Source organism: Oryx dammah, unplaced genomic scaffold (assembly GCF_014754425.2).
Source record: "Oryx dammah isolate SB20612 unplaced genomic scaffold, SCBI_Odam_1.1 HiC_scaffold_9, whole genome shotgun sequence".
Classification (NCBI taxonomy): Eukaryota; Metazoa; Chordata; class Mammalia; order Artiodactyla; family Bovidae; genus Oryx; species Oryx dammah.
This window is the reverse complement of record NW_024070193.1, coordinates 43,926,592-43,950,028: the sequence shown is the minus strand read 5'-3', so window position 1 is coordinate 43,950,028 and position 23,437 is coordinate 43,926,592. Positions and strand designations below refer to the sequence as shown.

Below are 23,437 nucleotides of genomic sequence, written 5' to 3'. Positions count from 1 at the left end.
AGGGCTCTCCGCATATTGGCTGATTTCTCCGCCCTTTCGGCCTGCCAACCAATGATAGGACAAAACTGGGCGAGAGGCGGGGCCAGAGCTCCCACAGATCAGTGGACTGGCCAGGGGTCTGGAGGACTCCACCCTCCGGGGCACAGAGGTGCAGAGACCTCCCGATGCCTAGAAAGACCGGAGGTTTAGGGTGGGAGTTAATGGGGAGTCAGTGACGTAGTTCCTTCTCCGCTTTGTTCCGAGACGTGGGTCGGGCGCTTTTGGTGAGGGGTATATTGCAGCCTGGTGTGGGGTTTGGGCCGGTTCTGGGAGCGGGCGGGGCACACAGACCCGGGGCCAGGCCTCCTTCACCGCTGCCAGCGGCGGAGACGGAGGCGCGGCAGTTCAAGGGGTCGTTATGGGGCCCCCTCCCCTCGTTCGGCGCTGGCCCTTTGTCTTGTCTTCTCCCACTGTGCTCACTTCGGACTGGGCTGACAGTAGTGACTGAACTGTATCATCCCCGCTGCTAGCCATGGGACCAACCTGGTAAAAGCGGTCTGAGCCCCGCCCAGGCTCCAAAGGCCTCCCCAACACTAAGTATTTGATTCAGATCACCAGTATAATCCCTGATGTGTTCCTTGGGAGAAAACGGACCCAGAGAGGAGGGCAGAATCTTGCCCAAGGTTACTAATTCATTTATTCATTCAACAAATACTTAGCACCAACTAGTAGTGTATTAGATCCGGGGATTACAGTTGTGTACAAGGCAGAACTATATTGTGGTATGGAAGAAATGGAACAAGCTTTAAGGGTTATACGCACGGTCTGGGAATCTAAAGGGGGAAAGACAAAACCATCTTTGAGTCCTATCAATCCTGAGAGATAGGTAATCATAAAAAATTCTCCTTCTAGCATCCCATCCAGCTTTAGCCTTATTTCTTCCCGTCTTTAAAGACACTTGACTGAGCAAAGTTTCCCTCATCTCTTTAACTTTTGCTGAAAGTTGGATTTCAGAGAATTTCTCTGTTCGCATGCATTTTTCAGAGAATATGGAGACTTATGATATCAACAGAACAGTTGAAAAGGAGCAACTGTGGTATGATGGAATGAGGATTTCCTTCGGACACAGGAAGCTTATTTCTTACTATACATACAGCCTTCAGCAAGTCATTCAATCTCTGGGAACTTCATTTCCTCATCTTTAAAATGGGAATGATCATCCTTACTGCTCGCAGTTCAGTAGGAAGGGAAGTGACCCAGGGATGTGACATTGCCCTGAGTGTCTGCTTGCAATTGAGATCTTAGAATACTCAGTCATTTCTATATGTTTACAGTGATCCAAGACCCCACTAGGAACTTTTTCACCAAACCCAAAGAAGAGATGAGGCAAGATCTGTGCTGGGCAAAAATCCTTTGGAATGAGGCTACTATACACAGGCGTGAAAGTGAGCCATTTTCTTCTCTTCGGCAGGTGAGATCTTTATTGTGATATTAATTAGTTTGGGGATGGGAATCCTATTTGCCAGAGAATGTGGGCACCAGGGCTGAAAGGGAGCATTTCTGAAAAAAAACAGAAGTGAGAGGAGGCCCTCTAGATCCTGAGGAGTAGAATTTGGGGATGGGAGGAACTCCCATCCCAAATGTAGTGATGTAGTGGAACTCCAATTTGGGTGTCAGGAGACTAACTTGAGTCTTAGCTCTCCTCTTAAGTTCCAATTTCACCATCTCAAAATGTTTATGAGACGAGGTGGTCTGCAAGGATCCTTCCAACTCTGACATTCTGAGAATCTCTGAACAGTTAGAATAAGTCAGGTAATTTTAGACTGTTAGGGAATTTAAGCTCTTGGATGGCTCTGTTGAGACAGAACTGCCAAGAATGTCAGTAATGTCATGGTATTTAGACAATATGAAGTACCAAAGGGATGAACTGGTGGAGGAGGGATGGAGGTGGTCATGTGTAGAGGGTGCACTTCTCACCATTGTATACCCAGATTAAATTGGCGAGCATCCTGAACTTATTGAATATTTTGAATCAAACATTTATTGAGCCCTCTGAGCCAGGCACTGTGTGGGATACACATATGAATATCATGGGCCCTGTTCTCTGGAGGCTTAGAGCTTAAAGTGTACATGTGAAGAGGAGGGATGCAGACATACAAGGAATTACAGTATAAGGCAACTTGATATTAGAGATTTATTATGGCATGTTTTTAAGTGCAGAAATTTTTATATGGTCAAATCTATTAGCTTTTTTTCAGCCTTTGTTTTATGCATAAGGCCTAGGCCTTTCTCTCCCTGAGATCAAGGTATTTCCTTCTAGTTCTTTTTTTTTCCTTGAGATTTTTGCATTTCACTTATCTGTTTCTCTTGAATTTATTTATTTTCAGATGTTGCCTCTTATTCATCACTCTGAAGCTAATCAGTAACCAAAGACCATGTGACTCAAAAGGACCTGAAAGGCTGATGATCCTGGTGAATTAGAGGAATGTAATCTCCCTAGGTAAAATCTCTGTCTCTCTTGGAATAGAACTCTGGTCTTTGTGAGTTCCTCACAGCCTAAAATGAATGGTACTGCTGAGATTAAGACACTCATCCGTCAGACTCAGGCATTGTGGGTCAGAGACCTGTGGGGCCTCTTTGGTCTTGTTCCACTTGCTGGTTGCCTGAGGTTGTAGTTTTGTGCCCAGTTGCCTGGATACCCCTAGTGATGTGGTGTCCTTATCGTCTTATCTGTCCCTTGTCCTCCTTTAGCCAACACCTCATCTCCACACTATCAGGGAATTCTTCCAGAATTTCTGAGCGAATTTCCCATCTATTTGGGCAGAGGAAAAATAGTTAGGTTTTCTTTTGATCAAACTCTCCTTGAACTAGTGCTCCCTGCTCTACTGATAAGTCTTGCCTTCTCCTCAGATCCTCCAGAACCACCCTGAGCTTCCTTACTGCATGTCCTTATACATTTCTTTCTCTCTCCCTGCTCTTTAACCAAAACCTCTATTTTAGCAAGTTATATATTCTCACGACTTCCTCTGTCCTCTGTATCTTATTCTTAAGTTTGTATTCCTAACATATTCTTCCTCTTGCCTAAAGTGTTTCCCCACATTTTCATCTTTCTTTTTTTTTCTTTTTTTTGACTTGGACCATTTTAAAAGTCTTTATTGAATTTGTTACATTTTGCTTCTGTTGTTTATGTTCTGGTTTTTAGCCCCAAAACATTTGGGATCTTAGCTCCCCGACCAGAATTATAATCCATACCTCCTACATTGAAAGGCGAAATCTTCACCAGTGGACTGACAGAAAAATCCTTCCCATCTTTCTTAGTGATATTATCATTCTCAATATTCAGATCTGGATCTGATGATCTAGAATTCTTTCCTTTAGTCATCCTCTGTATCCAGTCTGATATATGTATATGCTCTTCTGGAAATAGCTGGACTTATTTTCTCTCCTGTCATTATTCTGGACCAGGGTCTTGCTATCTCAGACATCTGTGTATCCATTTAGCAAACATTCATTCAGCACCGAGAAAGTGGCAGGCCCTGTCATAGTTACCCATACTGCATCCCTAAATTCCCAACCCATTTCCCTTCCTCTATTATTTGTTTCTACTCTAATCCATCTGGGCTAATCTTCCTGAAGCATTTCTTTCCTAATTTCACTTTTGGAGAGGGTGATATAAAATTTATTGTCTAAATTGGGATACTTTTGTAAATGAATGGGGGAACTATTAATAATTATGATTTTAAAAATTTAATATAAAAAATAATAATGATGCTGGAATACAAGGTATAAACCAGGACTGTTCCGGGAAAACTAGGGTGTATGATTACCCTACTTCTAGGTGGCAAGTTTTGGAGTCTTTCTTTTTAATTTCCTCAATTTACTTCTCATGGGATACCCCACTGCTTCTTTCTTCTGTTTTTCACTTCATGAAACAGAGAAACATGAATGTGCTGGGGGTGGAGGGAGGTCTGGGACTAAGGGAAATGAATGGCATTGCTTGAAAAACTATATTCTTGATAAGTGAAAATGAGAAGGAAAGTAACAAGAGAGGAGAACAGCAAGGTAGAAAAAGGAACGTAGAAAATACAGAGGAAGCTAAGGGTAGATTTCACTCTTCTGTTTAGAACTTTTTTCCCATTGATTGTCAGATTGTATCCATATATTTTGCCCTGTAATTTCAATGTTCTGGCTGGTATCACTTCAGGCAACTTGATTGTTTCATTCCTTCATTTGTTCATTCAAGAACAACAAAAATTTTGAGTGCTTAGTATTTGCCTGGGACTGTGGTTGGAATACGATAAAGAACAAAGTGGACAAAAATCCCTGCCTTCATGAAGTTAGGGGATAGTGTAACTACCCAATTATTTCCAGTACATCAACCCTGTGCCAGATTCCTTTTGAGAAAACAGTTCTTGCTTATCCTCAGGTTCAGCCAAAGTTCTGCCTTTCTTTTTAAACTTTATTATTTATTTATTTTGGCTGTGCTGTGTGGCATATGGGATCTTAGTTCCCTGACCAGGGATCAAACCTATACCCTCTGCAGTGGAAGTGCAGATTCTTAAGCACTGTACCACCAGCAACGTCCCATTTCTGCCTTTTTAAAGCACCCTTCCCCAGGCATCCCAAGCCCCAATATTCACTCCATCTCTTAGCCCCCTTCATCTCCTGATTGGGTACATTGTAAATTTGTAATTTGTTCTATTAGTGTATTACCATTATGCCACTGTAAATTCCTTAAATGTAGGTATGATATTGTGTGCTTATATTAGTCTTTTTGGACAGCCATAACAAAATTCCACAGACTGGGTGGCTTAAGCAATAGACATTTGTCTTCTCACAGTTCTGGAGGATAGAAGTCCAAGATCAAGGTGACTGACTGTTTTTGGTTTCTGATGAGGACTCTTTCCTGGCTTGTAGATGGCTACCTTCTTGTTGTGTGCTCACATGGCTTCCCTCAGTTTATGCATGTGGTAGAGAGTGGGCAGGGGTGCAAGTGCAAGTGGTAGGTCTTCTTGTATGGACACATTAATCCTATTGGATCAGGGCTCCACCCTTATAACCTGTTCTAGTCTTAATTACCCCCTTAGAAGTCACATCTCCAAATATAGTCACATTGGGGGCTTGGGATTATACATATAAATTTTGGAGGGATACAGTCAGTGTGTACCAGTCCTTTTTTGTTTTTTTTTTTTGCATTCAATATGGAGTTGTGTAAATACCTAGCTATTAATGTTTTTCCTGTCCACACCTTTCTTGAAGGCTGCAAGACATATTTGCATAGTAACCTTTAAAGATAAAATAAATACTGCACTAGCTAACTGGGAAGCACTGGATCAGCCATGCCTAGAAGTGGGGTGCCCAGGGGCTGGCTTCAAGGCACTGTCTTATTCTGAATTTCTAAATTACTTTATTCTAATAATTATGAAAATCTGTTCCTCTAAGTGAAAGTCACTTAGTTGTGCCCAGCTCTTTGCAACCCCATCTACTATACAGTCTATGGAATTCTCCAGGCCAGAATACTGGAGTGGGTAGCCTTTTCCTTCTCCAGGGGATCTTCACAACCCAGGGATTGAACCCAGGTCTCCCGCATTGCAGGTGGGTTCCTTACCAGCTGAGCCACAAGGGAAGCCCAAGAATAGTGGAGTGCGTAGCCTATCCCTTCTCCAGTGGATCTTCTTGACCCAGGAATCGAACCAGGATCTCCTGCATTGCAAGCAGGTTCTTTACCAACTGAGCTATCAGGGAAGCTCCATTCCTTTAAAGTCATTTCCTAACTTTTCATAAATAATATTGTAGAAAGGAAAATAATTAAACAGTAATACAGTTTAGCAGAGGACAATTTGCCAGCAAAATGGGAGGCCTTCATAAAAGCAAATACATATCCACCTAGTCATCCATCCATTCATTCATACAAACAGTTTCACTTTTCTTCAACGGTGCTTTATAAAAATTGCTCTGTGAGAGATCCAGAACAGAGATATGTACATGGTAGAGTGTTCAATAATTACTAGTTTAAGAAATGTATGAAGAAAAGAGAAAGTTTCAGATAAAAAATGGAAAAGAAGCTGAGAAAAAGCCATCAACTTTCTCAGAACTCTGGAGGTAGCTTCACTAGCTGTCCTATTCGGCTCTGCAGTCCTCTGATTACTTCTTATTGGCTTCCTCCACCTACCGACTCCTGTTTGATTAGGAGGGTGTAAGCAGCTGGGTGTGAGTGTGCTCAGGCTCCTGCCAAGTATCTTCATCTCCTACCATTTTCTGTGCCTGCCCTCCTTGTCTTGGGCACAGATCTGTGTACATGTGCCTGTGTATCATATCAGTGGCACCAATACACTTCTGAGATGTGAACTCCAACCTTCACAGTTATTTTCTTGCTGGCCTTGAGCACTCACCATTGAATATGTCCCTCCTGCAGAGAGCCTGGCTCTGTTTATCACAAAGCTATGAGATAATAAAAATTAGTCAAACTTTTCAGTCTTTATTGAATTTGTTACAATATTGCTTCTGGTTTATGTTTTGGTTTTTTTGTCTGCAAGGCATGTGGGATCTTAACTGCGCAACAAAGGATCAAACCTGCACCCCTTTCAGTGGAAGGCAAAGTTTTAAGCAGTGAACTGCCAGTGAAGCACCTGGTCAAATTTTTTTTAAATCAGTAGTCAGTACTGCAAAACAATGTCATTCCTTCCAACCCAGTAACTCACTTATGAAACTTTTATCTTAGGAAAAGATTTCAATGAGAAGAAAACTATGTGTCTAGAGTGATCATGATAGCATTATTGATAGTAATTAAACCTCAGGGAACAACAGAAACGTCTGATACTAGCAAAATTATAGGTAAATTGTAATGAGTTTAATTGGTGGTGCATTATGTAGTCAAAAAATGAAAATGAAGTGGAAGTGAAAGTGTTAGTCACTCAGTCGTGTCCAATTCTTTGTGGATTGTAGTCTGCTAGACTCCTCTGTCCATGGAATTCTCCAGGCAACAATGGTTAAGTGGGTAGCCATTCACTTCTCCAGGGAATCTTCCCAACCCAGGGATCAAACCTGGGTCCTGCATTGCGGGCAGATTCTTTATCATCTGAGCCACCAGGCAGTTAATAGCAATATGAAAAATACTTTTAAAAAACTAAGTAGAAGAAGTAGAATGCAAAATTGTACTTACTGTATATTTACAACTATCATTATGAATATGGACAAGTCTGAGAAGGAATATAGTAAAAGGAGAATTAGTGATATGTTAGTATCATGGAGTCATCTTTCAGTTTTCTCTTATGACTCAACCTTCTCTAGATTTGAGGTCTGCTACAGTTATCTATACATTGGTTTCCCTAGTAATACAGACAGTAAAGCATCAGCCTGCAATGCCAGAGACCTAGGTTCGATCCCTGTGTTGGGAAGATTCCCCGGAGAAGGAAATGGCAACCCACTCCAGTATTCTTGCTGGGAGAATTCCATGGATAGAGGAGCCTGACGGGTTTGCAGTCCATGGGGTTGCAAAGAGTCAGACATGACTGAGAGACTATCACACACATACACACACACATACACACACACATACAGAGTTACCTATATGTTCAGAGTTTGAGGTCAAACCAGTTGGGAAATTCCTGCTCCTCTCAGTTGTGCTGCCCTCTGCTCTCACCCTTTTGCTTTTTTTTTTTGCTGGTTGAGGGGGGAGGCTTGTGTGTGGGATCTTAGTTCCCTGACTAGGGATCAAACCCATGCCCCCTGTGTTGGAATTGTGGAATCTTAACCACTGGCCTGCCAGAGAAGTCCCTCTTTTGCCATCTTTAGATTGTTTACCATTCTGCCATGCAAGGTCCTATCAGAGTTTCCCCCACTATGCTTTAATTAACCCTGTTCCTCAGTTCAGCCTCTCAGGTTCACCACGTAGACTCTGACTGGTAAAAAGCAGACAGATTGAACTTGCACAATATACCTGGATCCAGTTACAGACCAGCACCTGCACAGTAGGCTATGATGTGACTAGACTTCAATATTGGAAGAAAAGTGTTAGGCCTATCACAACAGAGCTTAAGAAGAGGGATATAGACAGGGAATCTAGTACCTATACTAGAGCAAAAAATGAAATCTTAGTCACACTCTAAGATGGAATCCTCGTTACTGTTTTATGAAACAATTTTTGAGCACCTATTTTGTTCCAGCCACTATATCACTGGTGCCAGGGGAATAGGTCAGCATGAACTAAATGCCAAACTGATCTGAAGATTAGACATTTGACCTACTGAACTAAAGATCTTTCAGTGCATTTTTCTCTAGGGACCATATTATGAGTTCAGTTTAGTTCAGTTCAGTCACTCAGTCGTGTCCAACTCTTTGCGACCTCCTGAATCACAGCACACCAGGCCTCCCTGTCCATCACCAACTCCCAGAGTTCACTCAAACTCATGTCCATCGAGTCAGTGATGTCATCCAGCGATCTCATCCTCTGTCATCACCTTCTCCTCCTGCCTCCAATCCCTCCCAGCATCAGGGTCTTTTCCAATGAGTCAGCTCTTCTCATGAGGTGGGCAAAGTATTGGAGTTTCAGCTTCAGCATCAGTCCTTCCAATGAACACCCAGGACTGATCTCCTTTAGGATGGACTGGGTGGATCTCCTTGCAGTCCAAGGGACTCTCAAGAGTCTCCTCCAACACTACAGTTTAAAAGCTTCAATTCTTATTTCATGGCTGCAATCACCATCTGCAGTGATTTTGGAGCCCAAAAAGATAAAGTCTGATACTGTTTCCACTGTTTCGCCATCTATTTCCCATGAAGTGATGGGACCAGATGCTATGATCTTAGTTTTCTGACTGTTGAGCTTTAAGCCAACTTTTTCACTCTCCTCTTTCACTTTCATCAAGAGGCTTTTTAGTTCCTCTTCACTTTTGCCATAAGGGTGGTGTCATCTGCATATCTGAGGTTATTGATATTTCTCCCGGCAATCTTGATTCCAGCTTGTGCTTCTTCCAGCCCAGCATTTCTCATGATGTACTTTGCATATAAGTTAAATAAGCAGAGTGACAATATACAGCCTTGACATACTCCTTTTCCTATTTGGAACCAGTCTGTTGTTCCATGTCCACTTCTAACTGTTGTTTCCTGACCAGCATATAGGTTTCTCAAGAGGCAGGTCAGGTGGTCTGGGATTCCCATCGCTTTCAGAATTTTCCACAGTTTATTGTGATCCACACAGTCGATGGCTTTGGCATAGTCAATAAAGCAGAAATAGATGTTTTTCTGGAACTCTCTTGCTTTTTCCATGATCCAGCAGATGTTGGCAATTTGATCTCTGGTTCCTCTGCCTTTTCTAAAACCAGCTTGAACATCTGGAAGTTCTCAGTTCACATATTGCTGAAGCCTGGCTTGGAGAATTTTGAGCATTACTTTACTAGCATGTGAGATGAGTGCAATTGTGCAGTTGTTTGAGCATTCTTTGACATTGTCTTTCTTTGGGATTGGAATGAAAACTGACCTTTTCCAGTTCTGTGGCCACTGCTGAGTTTTCCAGATTTGCTGGCATATTGAGTGCAGCACTTTCACAGCATCATCTTTCAGGATTTGAAATAGCTCAACTGGAATTCCATCACTTCCACTAGCTTTGTTTGTAGTGATGCTTTCTGAGGCCCACTTGACTTCACATTCCAGGATGTCTAGCTCTAGGTGCATGATCACATCATATTGAGTTAGATGGCTCTAGTTCTGGGAGCAGAGCATAAGATAGGAAGCAACCAGGAAGTATTATCCATTACTCGTTGTTCCTTCTGAAACTGCAGCTGTTGGGCTCCTGTCAGTCCCTCGCTCTCCATAAGCTTCCTCTTTCCATAAGTTTCCTTGCCTTTATCTTAGCCTGTATGTCTAACCTCATTTTTCTCATTTTTTTGATCAGTCTTCCCAGCCTTACTTTTCCATGTGAGATCCTGTCTTGTTATCCTTGGATAGTTCTTCTTCCTTTAGTATAGAGAGCAGGTGACATGTGCAAATTCTGTTTCTTCTTCCAGATGGTGAAACAAGGACTGAGGAAGTATTGATTCCAAAATATCATTCCTGAAAAATCAGAGTCTCAGCTTTCAAGAGAGTACCACAGAGGTATTGCCAAGGAAGTCAAAATTTTGAAAGCACCTTTGAAGGGAAAGAAAAGACTCGAGGGGCCACTGGTATGCTCCAAGCAAGAGAAAATGAGGAGAAAGATAAGAAACTTCAAACAGAAAACAGTTCAAGACAATAAAACATTCACAGAAGTGAGTGACCTAGAATCTGAAAAAGATGGCCCTACAATAAATGAGAGAATTCAGGCTGTAAAGAGACAGTATGTGTGTACTGAGTGTGGGAAAGCCTTTAGTCAGAGTGCAAACCTCACAGTACATGAACGAATCCACACAGGAGAGAAACCCTATAAGTGTAAGGAGTGTGGAAAAGCCTTCAGTCATAGCTCCAACCTTGTTGTTCATCGGAGAATCCACACAGGATTGAAGCCTTACACATGCAGCGAATGTGGGAAATCTTTTAGTGGTAAGTCCCACCTTATTCGGCACCAGGGAATCCACAGTGGGGAGAAAACCTATGAATGTAAGGAGTGTGGGAAAGCCTTTAGTCGGAGTTCTGGCCTGATTTCACATCACAGAGTTCACACTGGTGAGAAGCCCTACACCTGTATTGAATGTGGGAAAGCCTTTAGCCGTAGTTCAAACCTTACTCAACATCAGAGAATGCACAAAGGAAAAAAAGTTTACAAGTGTAAGGAGTGCGGGAAAACATGTGTTTCTAATACAAAGATTATGGACCATCAGAGAATTCACACTGGCGAGAAGCCTTATGAATGTAATGAGTGTGGAAAAGCTTTCATCTTAAAGAAGACCCTTAATGAACATCAGCGACTTCATCGTAGAGAGAAACCTTACAAATGTAATGAGTGTGGGAAAGCTTTTACTTCTAATCGAAATCTTATTGATCATCAGAGAGTTCACACTGGAGAGAAACCCTATAAGTGTAATGAGTGTGGAAAAACCTTCAGGCAGACTTCTCAAGTGATTCTACATTTGAGAACCCATACGAAGGAGAAACCTTATAAGTGCAGTGAGTGTGGGAAGGCCTATCGTTACAGCTCACAGCTTATTCAACATCAGAGAAAGCATAATGAGGAGAAAGAAATGTCATAAATAACATATATTGTTACAAAGTGGAGCTAATTGCTGCTTTTGGGAAAAGCAGTTTTTCAGTATCATCAACCTTAATTCTTTAAGAATCCACACAGGGAAAGTAATCAGTAGACAAAGATTAACAGAAGGGAGTATTCATGCCAGCATCATGTAAAACTGAAGGAAGAAAACTAGATTTTCGACAGAATTGGAGTTAAATGAATGGCCTATCCATATGATGGGTTTGCATCCATTGTAAACATTTTTTAAAATATTTAGTGCCATGGAAGAAATGATTTGAATAAAATGAAAGAAATGAAAGAGAAAAACAATGAAATATCCAAATTTTAAAAATGTTTATGCAAAGGAAAAAATGGAAATGAAATAATGCCAAACCAAAATATTAACAATGATTATCTTTGGGTAATAGGATTATAGGTAATTTCTATTTTCTTCTTTATACTTTTCTATGCTTTTTAGATTTTCTGCATGAGAATGTACCACTTTTATATTCAGGAAAAAAGTATAGAGTATTTTTTAAATGCAATGAGCACATACTCATTTTCATTCAACAGTGTTATGAAAGTTACAGACACTAAAGTCCTAGGATTGCACCCTAATACTGACCTTAGTAGAAGGGGAACCCTCAGCAAGTCACTTGCTTTTAGAGCCTGTTTCCTGTGTATTACATCATAAATACCAGTTGTTGGCTTTTGCAGTTTTAAGATAAACTGACTTTACAGTCAACAAAATATCTAGTCCACTTTCTTAATCACTTTTAGGTTAAAAGAAAACAGTAAAAATTTACTGTATTCTCTCCCACTGCTGTAGAAGGATCCAGAGAGGATAAAGAACCACCTAGGCTCCATCTTTTCAATATATGTCTACAGAACCAGAAAAAAATACCCCCTTATAAAATTGGAACAATTGCAGTTTCATAACCTTTAAAGAGAGTCAGCATAATCTAACACAAGGGGAATACTACCTTCACATGTTTCATAGACTTTAGTAGCTAAAACTGCAGACTTTTGGGTCAGAGATATATAAGTTCTAATTCCAGATCTACTATGCACTAGCTTGCCAGTTTTGGACAAGTCCCTTAACTGCTCTGAGCTGTAGGTTCATCTGTAAAATGGGAGTAACTACCTACCTCACTGGATTGTTGTGAGGATTAAATGAGATAATGTCTATAAATGTGTGACCAGCCTTTATGTCCAGCCCTCTGAGAAAGCCTTAATCTGTTTTCAATAAGTATTTTAAACTTTTAAGAGCCTGACACCATTTGTCTTCTGCATGTAGTGATACATTGTTTCAGGAACTACTGAGGATTTGATAGCCCATTTGTTCAAGAAAATGGAGTCTCAAGTAAGGTTAGGTGACTGGCTAATAAGTGGTTTAAGCCAGAATTTGAACTCGGATCAGACTTTCAAGTCCATGCTTTCTGTGTTTTACCAAAGTGCCTCTGCCCATCATGATGGTTCTGTGAGTGGGAGACCGAGAAGTTGGGATTCTCCTGAGTAGTCACTTCTATGAAAGGTGGTTGATGATATGTGGACAATTATAGATTGATCATGGTTTTATAAGGAAGATGCTGAAAATAAGTGGATGGTATGAAGCATATATTTGGGTGGAAATAGATTGTTTAGTTTTTGTCCTATTTTGTTTGATAGGATAATGGCTTAAATATAATTTTGTGGTATAATAGTCCCTCTTTGCATAGTTACTCAAAGCATGGTTTCTAGGCTCTGTTGCTGTGTTCAGGGGGTAGGACTGTTGTATCATTGGTCACCCTTGGGTAGGCACTTCCCCAAGAGTCTGGGTGGACACATGGGAAGGTCACTCATTTGTGACTGTGGCTAGACAGAACTGTAGCAGGAAGGGACTTGCATCATTTTTCCCTAGTCATGTGTCCTTTTCAAAATTCTACAGGGAGGTTGTAATTAATATTTTATGTCTTTTGTAATGCCAGCCATTCTCAGCTGCTGATTACCTATATGGAAACTCCCATGACTAATGTCTCTTGGCCCTGCTAAAACTAACTTCCTGTGTGCCTGTAGGTATTTTTTAAGCATTTATTATTGCTGAGCAGAGTTTTTGATGCTTCTGATACTGCTGAGCAAAACATTTTTCCAACATTGTGTCATAGTGTCTGAAATTCTTTCTTCAAATAGCCTTTCTTTTTCATATTAGAAAACTCTGTGGTCTCCAAGAGTAAGTATCTTCTAGGGACGAAGCTGGAGAAGGCAATGGCACCCCACTCCAGTACTCTTGCCTGGAAAATCCCATGGACGGAGGAGTCTGGTAGGCTGCAGTCCATGGGGTCACTAAGAGTCGGACACGGCTGAGCAACTTCACTTTCACTTTTCACTTTCATGCATTGGAGAAGGAAATGGCAACCCACTCCAGTACTCTTGCCTGGAGAATCCCAGGGATGGGGGAGCCTGGTTGGCTTCCATCTATGGGATCACATAGAGTTGGACTCAACTGAAGCGACTTAGCAGCAGCAGCAGCAGGAAGGACGCCAGAGGTCTGAATAAATTGACATTTCTTACCCAGGCAAGCCAAGATAATGGCCCTGGGAGGAGGCCCTCAGTAGCTTCTAATCTAGGCTGATACCTGTCTTAAGCTGCAGGAGTAAATGTTAATAAGTGTGCTCTATACTCTCATATACCCATTCTGCAATGTAGTTTGAACTGACCACTCACCTTCCTGCAGAAGTTTTTTTAAGACTACCAGCTGCCTGTTTCAGTCAGCATTTAATTTTGCAGTTCTTACCATTCTTTCAAGCCCTTTCATGATACACTCTGAAATTCAAGTTCTGTCTGTTTGAATGTGTTTTTTCCCAACTTCCTGTTCTAATGGAAGCCTGGTTGTTCCCTAACAGCAGTTCTTCCTCTGCAGTTCCTCAATTGCTAGTTTTTGTCTCCCCCAACCCATTTACCTCTCTGTATGCCATTTCTTCTCTATTCTGTCAAAACCCCAACTCTCTTGAAATGTGTCACTAAACTACTGTGTATTGTCCATCTCTGTTTCTATCATCTGCTGGTTTCCTGTGCACTCACATTGACTCACTTGTTTTTAGTACCCTGAATATTTCCAAGGAATATGAAAAGTCAGTATTTTTTGACCACAGATACCCTGTATGTAGAATTGCTTTGGTGTGGACTAGAAATATATACATCTCTTTTAAGCTGTGAGAAAAAGTGTGAAATTAAAATGTTATGTATCCTTGATTAAAGGGAAATCTGAAAGACAAAGAATCTTGCATAGAGCGGTGAATGTCTCCCTAGATTTAGAGATATTTTTTATTGATGGTGTGTACTATATTAGATGTTATTAGGAACTCGGAAGAAAATTTAAACCAAAAAGAGCTTTAAATAGTAACTGAGCATTTTCATGACCATGAATCCCATAAGACTATATTTTATTTTCAGTTCTGTATCCTGAGTGACAGAATTACTTTTTAAATTTTTTTCCATTTAATATAAACAAAATAGTATGTTCATATTGTTAGGTTGTTTTTAGAAATTAGACTGTCTGTCTTCACCTCTGATGTTATAAAACTCAAGTCATAAAACTTTTGCTAAAAATGGTTATAATTCCTCCAATAAATATCTGTTGTCATTTCCTTATTATAAATATCACTAAATTTTTTTTCTTTTGCTTCCTTCCTTTATTCAGATTGGGAAGAAAACAGTTCAATTTGCTTTTCTTTAAGCAGATGCTTTTGGAATGAAGATGTGATTCTGGCTTGTTTCAGATTTAAACACAACATGAAGCCTGTTATTTTCATATTCTTAATAGAGTTGTTCCTCAGTAACTGCAGGGGATTGGGTCCAGGACCCCCACCACCATATCAAAATCAAAGGATGGTCAAGTCCCTTCTATAAAATGGCAAACTATTACATATAACCTATGCACATTCCCCCCGTATCCTTTAAATCATCTTTAGATTATTTATAAAACTGAATACAATGTAAATGCTTTGTATGTAGTTGTAAATGCAATGAAAATAATGCATGTAAATAGTTGCCAGTATGGCAAATTCAGGATTTGCTTTTTGGAACTTTCTGAAGTGTTTTCATTTTTAATATTTTTTACCTGTATTGGGTTAAATACATGATGCAGAACCCACAGATATAGAGGGCCAACTCTACAAAAGTAGAACTCTAGCCGTTAGAAATTGTCCTTGTGGGATTTCCCTGGCAGTCCAATGGTTAAGACTCCACACTTCCAATGCAAGGGATGCAGATTCAATCCCTCATGGGGGAACTAAAATTCCACATGCTGTGTGGCCAAAAAAAGAAAATGTCCTCTTCTGTTATTTCGCTGGAGAGCTTGTATAGCAAGTTATTGTCCCATCCCCTCTCTGGTCTCATCTCTATTCAAACCTTTACTATTATATAGACATCCTTTGGCTGTATAAAACCAGCATGTTCCCTGAGGTCCATTTCTACTCCAGAAGGCAGGTTTGTGAGGGGTCCAAAGGAGATTCCTTTCTGGGCAATATAGATACAGGACCTCACTAGTTCTCAGTCCTTCCACTGACCATTTTAAATCCACACAGCACAATTTAATGTATAAGGACTGGAGCCATGACAAAGCTGTAACCATTCTTTTAAGTTCAATGGTTCCCAAATCTAGGAATCACAAGAAGTAATTTCACATATACAGGTATATTTCCCAAGCCCACAAAATTAGTATATTTGGGTCAAGGTATAGGAATCTATTGGAGAAGGAAATGGCAACCACTCTAGTATTCTTTCATGAAAAATCCGATGGACAGAGGAGCTTGCAGGCTACAGTCCAGAGGGTCCCCAGGAGTTGGACCAACTGAGCGACTAAGCACACATAGGCTGGGAATCCAAAACAAAACTTTTAAAGCAGGGGTTTAAGGAAGATCTCCATGAGGAACCTTGACTCTTTACATGGCTACTTTTGTCATAATCATCCATTTTACCTCAGAAAAATCTACAAATCACAAAATTACTCAGACATATACCAGAGTTTGTGTAATTATAACAAATTAGCAACCAGTTTACTGAGCGAAAGAAAATGCTGTCACATTTGCAATGTTGGCTTAACCACAGAGTTGGGCAGATTCATGTTTTAAAAAATTATAGGACTTTACATGGTGGCCCAGTGGTTAAGAATCTGCCTGCCAGTGCAAGAAACATGGATTTGATCCCCTTGTCCAGTAAGATCCAACATGCCATGGAGCAACTAAGTCCTTGCACCACAACTCTTGAAACCTGTTAGGCCCTAGAGCCTGTGATTCACAAGGGGAAGCCACTGCAATGAGAAGCCTGTGTACCACAACTAGAGAGTAGCCCCAGCTCGCTGCAACTAGAGAAAAGTCTGCACACTGCAATGTAGACCGAGCACAGCCAAAAATTGTTTTTGTTTTTGTTTTTCAAAAATTGTTTTTTAAAAATAAAAAATTGTAGTAGAACAAAATGGTGAACAAGATAAAGTCCTTTGACTATGACAGCATAGAAATGTTGGATAAAACAAACATCCTTTTAAAGGTCTTTCAGAGAGTAAAATAATCCTTAGAGCCTAGGATAAAGAAGTGGAAGTCAGATAAGTGAGTGCTTGTGTGCCATGTGGCAGTTTGCTGATCCTGGTCATCAAAGGACATAGATTTTATCAACCACAAGGGCAAGGATTTGAGTCCCTGCACCTCACAGCCTGTGGGATCTTAGCTACCTGACCAGGGCTGAACCTGTGCCCCCTGCCATGGAAGCATGGAGTCTTAAGCCCTGGGCCACCAGGGAGGTCCTCCTACTCATGCTTTGAGACCTATAAAGTACTATCTCCTGGTTCTCTTCCTACTTGGTTGGGTGTTGGGTCCTTACCCTCTTTCTGCTTAGTATTTATCACTCACTCTCTGGTACATTTTGTATTTGTTTTCTGTCTATTCTCTCTAGAAATGTAAGTTTCTAGGGACTTCACCTCTTTATTTATGTCCTTAGTGCCTAGAACAGTGTCTAGCATATGATTAGTACTCAGTGAATTGTTGTTGAATGAACAAAGGAGTAGAGAATGAGATGTTTAAGCAAGTGTTCAGTGAAACCTAGAAGAAAACATCAATAGAATAACACCTTGCTCATTCAACAAGCACTCGTCTAGCACCTACTATGGCTTTGTGCTAGGTGCTAAGTGTATGTGGGATCCATATGGTTGTTAGGAGAAGCACACTGATTGAAACCGCCCACCCTGGCCAGGCACCATAGTAACCATTTGCATGAGTTGTTTTATGACAGGAGATCTTGATAAGGAATATGGAACTAATAAGCCACCACCAACCAGAAGAGTTTGAGGAAGGTTGAAAGGAGACACCGTGTGTCCGTCCACTTCCCAGAATCCTTCTCACTAGCATCTATCTTGGCTGAGTGATGCGTGCGCCACCAGGAAAGACTTTGAATTAGAATGATTGGCCAAAGACCACCTGGAAACTAATCTCATCACCAGAAATCCCAAGACTGCGAGCCATGCGGCAGAGCAGTTTTCCTGGGTTCCCTTACCCTACTGCTCTCCACCTGGGTGCCCTTTCCCTTGCTTTGTCAGCAGATGTGTCTCCTCGGACAGTTCATTTCCAACTGTTAGACAAGAGCCCAGTTTCGGGCCCTTGAAGGGGTCCACCTTCCTGCAACATAGTCATGGACTTTGCCCTTGAGACAGGAGGCAGAGGCAAGAAACAAACGCTGGATAAATGAAGATGGGGGTGCAGTTGTTGGGATTTGATAAAGACTGACTGGAACCAGCTGAAACCGAGGTTGTCTTGAGAAGTCTGGTCATGGACCTTTAGTTCATTATATCTTTTTTGTAATACCAAAAATCACTCCTTGGCCATGACAGTTCTGAGACGGACCATCAAAGGCCAGAAAGTGGACAGTGGTCCAACTCCTGGGAAATACCCCCTCTTCATGAAATAGCAATATTCCTGGAACTAGTAATATTCCTCCCATATGTTAACATATTAAATAACTTAGCCCATGAATACTACAACCTGATGCCCTGGTGCTGCTCTCACTTTCTGAGATAGTTCACATCGGGCCTGTGGAGTGTGAATTCCTCTAAAAACACTTTCACTTTTCTTTGACTTGCTATTGAATTCTTTGATGCACAAAGGTAAGGACCCTCACTTGGTGACCTATCCTAAAGACTCCTGTGGGTCCAAGGATGTGACATTTCCCTCTTTTGCCATAACCTTTTGGAGCCTCTTTCTGTCATCTTATATAGAGGGTGACAATTTCAGGAGTCCAAACTTAAAAGATTTGAGTATCAAAGACAGAAGCAGAGTTCCAGTACCCTTTACACAGACCTATCTTGACTCATTTCACTTCTCTTCTTTTCACAGCTATTTGTAAGGCCTCCCCAGTTCAGTTCAGTCGCTAGTCGTGTCCGACTCTTTCTGACCCCATGAATCGCAGCATGCCAGGCCTCCCTGTCCATCACCAACTCCTGGAGTTCACTCAGAGTCACGTCCATCGAGTCAGTGATGCCATCCAGCCATCTCATCCTTGGTCGTCCCCTTCTCCTCCTGCCCCCAATCCCTCCCAGCATCAAAGTCTTTTCCAATGAGTCAACTCTTCGCATGAGGTGGCCAAAGTACTGGAGCTTCAGCTTTAGCATCATTCCTTCCAAAGAAATCCCAGGGCTGATCTCCTTCAGAATGGACTGGTTGGATCTCCTTGCAGTCCAAGGGACTCTCAAGAGTCTTCTCCAACACCGCAGTTCAAAAGCATCAATTCTTCGGCGCTCAGCCTTCTTCACAGTCCAACTCTCACATCCATACATGACCACAGGAAAAACCATAGCCTTGACTAGACGGACCTTAGTCGGCAAAGTAATGTCTCTGCTTTTGAATATGCTATCTAGGTTGGTCATAACTTTTCTTCCAAGGAGTAAGTGTCTTTTAATTTCATGGCTGCAATCACCATCTGCAGTGATTTTGGAGCCCAAACAAATAAAGTCTGACACTGTTTCCCCATCTATTTCCCATGGAGTGTTGGGACCGGATGCCATGATCTGCGTTTTCTGAATGTTGAGCTTTAAGCTAACTTTTTCACTCTCCTCTTTCACTTTCATCAAGAGGCTTTTTAGTTCCTCTTCAGACAGCCATTTTGCATTTTTGCATTTCTTTTCCATGGGTATGGTCTTGATCCCTGTCTCCTGTACAGTGTCACGAAGCTCATTCCATAGTTCATCAGGCACTCTATCTATTAGATCTAGGCCCTTAAATCTATTTCTCACTTCCACTGTATAATCATAAGGGATTTGATTTAGGTCATACCTGAATGGTCTAGCGGTTTTCCCTACTTTCTTCAATTTAAGTCCGAATTTGGTAATAAGGAGTTCATGATCTGAACCACAGTCAGCTCCTGGTCTTGTTTTTGCTACTCTTTAGAGCTTCTCCATCTTTGACTGCAAAGAATATAATCAATCTGATTTCGGTGTTGACCATCTGGTGATGTACATTTGTAGAGTCTTCTCTTGTGTTGTTGGAAGAGGGTGTTTGCTATGACCAATGCATTTTCTTGGCAAAACTCTATTAGTCTTTGCCCTACTTCATTCCGCATTCCAAGGCCAAATTTGCCTGTTACTCCAGGTGTTTCTTGACTTCCTACTTTTACATTCCAGTCCCCTATAATGAAAAGGACATCATTTTTGGGTGTTACTTCTAAAAGGTCTTGTAGGTCTTCATCTGTTCAGTTCAGTTCAGTCGCTCAGTCGTGTCTGACTCTTTGCGACCCCGTGAAACGCAGCACGCCAGGCCTCCCTGTCTATCACCAACTCCCGAGTTCACTCAGAGTCACGTCCATCAAGTCAGTGATGCCATCCAGCCATCTCATCCTCGGTCGTCCCCTTCTCCTTCTGCCCCCAATCCCTCCCAGCATCAAAGTCTTTTCCAATGAGTCAACTCTTCGCATGAGGTGGCCAAAGTACTGGAGTTTCAGCTTTAGCATCATTCCTTCCAAAGAAATCCCAGGGCTGATCTCCTTCAGAATGGACTGGTTGGATCTCCTTGCAGTCCAAGGGACTCTCAAGAGTCTTCTCCAACACCACAGTTCAAAAGCATCCATTCTTTGGCTCTCAGCCTTCTTCACAGTCCAACTCTCACATCCATACATGACCACTGGAAAAACCATAGCCTTGACTAGACGGACCTTAGTCGGCAAAGTAATGTCTCTGCTTTTGAATATGCTATCTAGGTTGGTCATAACTTTTCTTCCAAGGAGTAAGCGTCTTTTAATTTCATGGCTGCAATCACCATCTGCAGTGATTTTGGAGCCCAAACAAATAAAGTCTGACACTGTTTCCCCATCTATTTCCCATGGAGTGATGGGACCGGATGCCATGATCTGTGTTTTCTGAATGTTGAGCTTTAAGCCAACTTTTTCACTCTCCACTTTCACTTTCGTCAAGAGGTTTTTGAGTTCCTTTTCACTTTCTGCCATAAGGGTGGTGTCATCTGCATATCTGAGGTTATTGATATTTCTCCCGACAATCTTGATTCCAGCTTGTGTTTCTTCCAGTCCAGCGTTTCTCATGATGTACTCTGCATAGAAGTTAAATAAGCAGGGTGACAATATACAGCCTTCACATACTCCTTTTCCTTTTTGGAACCAGTCTGTTGTTCCATGTCCAGTTCTAACTGCTGCTTCCTGACCTGCATACAGATTTCTCAAGAGGCAGGTCAGGTGGTCTGGTATTCCTATCTCTTTCACAATTTTCCACAGTTTATTCTGATCCACACAGTCAAAGGCTTTGGCATAGTCAATAAAGCAGAAATAGATGTTTTTCTGGAACTCTGTTGCTTTTTCCATGATCCAGCGGATGTTGGCAATTTGATCTCTGGTTCCTCTGCCTTTTCAAAAACCAGCTTGAACATCAGGAAGTTCATGTTTCACGTATTGCTGAAGCCTGGCTTGGAGAATTTTTAGCATTACTTTACTAGCGTGTGAGATGAGTGCAATTGTGCGGTAGTTTGAGCATTCTTTGGCATTGCCTTTCTTTGGGATTGGAATGAAAACTGACCTTTTCCAGTCCTGTGGCCACTGCTGAGTTTTCCAGATTTGCTGGCATATTGAGTGCAGCACTTTCACAGCATCATCTTTCAGGATTTGAAACAGGTCAACTGGAATTCCATCACCTCCACTAGCTTTGTTCATAGCGATGCTTTCTGAGGCCCACTTGATTTCACATTCCTGGATGTCTGGCTCTAGATGAGTGATCACACCATTGTGATTATCCGGGTCGTGAATATCTTTTTTGTACAGTTCTTCTGTGTATTCTTGCCACCTCTTCTGCTTCTGTTAGGTCCATACCATTTCTGTCCTTTATTGAGCCCATCTTTGTATGAAATGTTCCCTTGGTATCTCTAATTTTCTTGGAGAGATCTCTAGTCTTTCCCATTCTGTTGTTTTCCATGAACAGTATGAAAAGGCAAAATGATAGGATACTGAAAGAGGAACTCCCCAGGTCAGTAGGTGCCCAATATGCTACTGGAGATCAGTGGAGAGAGAACTCCAGAAAGAATGAAGAGATGGAGCCAAAGCAAAAACAATACCCAGCTGTGGATGTGACTGGTGATAGAAGCAAGGTCCCATGCTGTAAAGAGCAATATTGCATAGGAACCTGGAATGTCAGGTCCATGAATCAAGGCAAATTGTAAGTGGTCAAACAAGAGATGGCAAGAGTGAACGTCAACATTCTAGGAATCAGTGAACTAAGATGGACTGGAATGGGTGAATTTAACTCAGATGACCATTATATCTACTACTGCGAGCAGGAATCCCTCAGAAGAAATGGAATAGCCATCATGGTCAACAAAAGAGTCCGAAATGCAGTACTTGGATGCAATCTCAAAAACGACAGAATGATCTCTGTTCGTCTCCAAGGCAAACCATTCAATATCAGGGTAATCCAAGTCTATGCCCAAATCAGTAACGCTGAAGAAGCTGAAGTTGAATGGTTCTATGAAGACCAAGGGAACATTTCATGCAAAGATGGGCTCAATAAAGGACAGAAATGGTCTGGACCTAACAGAAGCAGAAGATATTAAGAAGAGGTGGCAAGAATACACAGAAGAACTGTACAAAAAAGATCTTAACGACCCAGATAATCATGACGGTGTGATCACTAATCTAGAGCCAGACATCCTGGAATGTGAAGTCAAGTGGGCCTTGGAAAGCATCGCTGTGAACAAAGCTAGTGGAGGTGATGGAATTCCAGTTGACCTGCTTCAAATCCTGAAAGATGACGCTCTGAAAGTGCTGCACTCAATATGCCAGCAAATTTGGAAAACTCAGAAGTCGCCACAGGACTGGAAAAGGTCAGTTTTCATTCCAATCCCAAAGAAAGGCAATGCCAAAGAATGTTTAAACTACCACACAATTGCACTCATCTCACACGCTAGTAAAGTAATGCTCAAACTTCTTCAAGCCAGGCTTCAGCAATACATGAACCGTGAACTTCCTGATGTTCAAGCTGGTTTTTGAAAAGGCAGAGGAACCAGAGATCAAATTGCCAACATCCGCTGGATCATGGAAAAAGCAACAGAGTTCCAGAAAAACATCTATTTCTGCTTTATTGACTATGCCAAAGCCTTTGACTGTGTGGATCAGAATAAACTGTGGAAAATTGTGAAAGAGATAGGAATACCAGACCACCTGACCTGCCTCTTGAGAAATCTGTATGCAGGTCAGGAAGCAGCAGTTAGAACTGGACATGGAACAACAGACTGGTTCCAAAAAGGAAAAGGAGTATGTGAAGGCTGTATATTGTCACCCTGCTTATTTAACTTCTATGCAGAGTACATCATGAGAAACGCTGGACTGGAAGAAACACAAGCTGGAATCAAGACTGCCGGGAGAAATATCAATAACCTCAGATATGCAGATGACAGCACCCTTATGGCAGAAAGTGAAGAGGAACTCAAAAACCTCTTGACGAAAGTGAAAGTGGAGAGTGAAAAAGTTGGCTTAAAGCTCAACATTCAGAAAACACAGATCATGGCATCCGGTCCCATCACTCCATGGGAAATAGATGGGGAAACAGTGTCAGACTTTATTTGTTTGGGCTCCAAAATCACTGCAGATGGTGATTGCAGCCATGAAATTAAAAGACGCTTACTCCTTGGAAGAAAAGTTATGACCAACCTAGATAGCATATTCAAAAGCAGAGACATTACTTTGCCAACTAAGGTCCGTCTAGTCAAGGCTATGGTTTTTCCTGTGGTCATGTATGGATATAAGAGTTGGACTATGAAGAAGGCTGAGCGCCGAAGAATTGATGCTTTTGAACTGTGGTGT

General features: G+C 41.5%; 1 protein-coding gene across 1 annotated transcript; it reads left to right on the top strand.

Moving 5' to 3' along the window:
- The first annotated feature begins 211 nt into the window (after positions 1 to 211).
- ZNF660 (zinc finger protein 660) lies at positions 212 to 14,889 on the top strand. The gene is made up of 4 exons (XM_040246151.1): positions 212 to 270; positions 1,314 to 1,450; positions 2,367 to 2,479; positions 9,981 to 14,889. Exon 4 carries the CDS (start codon positions 10,158 to 10,160, stop codon positions 11,136 to 11,138), a length of 981 nt encoding a protein of 326 aa, XP_040102085.1. The 5' UTR covers positions 212 to 270; positions 1,314 to 1,450; positions 2,367 to 2,479; positions 9,981 to 10,157; the 3' UTR covers positions 11,139 to 14,889.
- Positions 14,890 to 23,437: the final 8,548 nt, after the last annotated feature.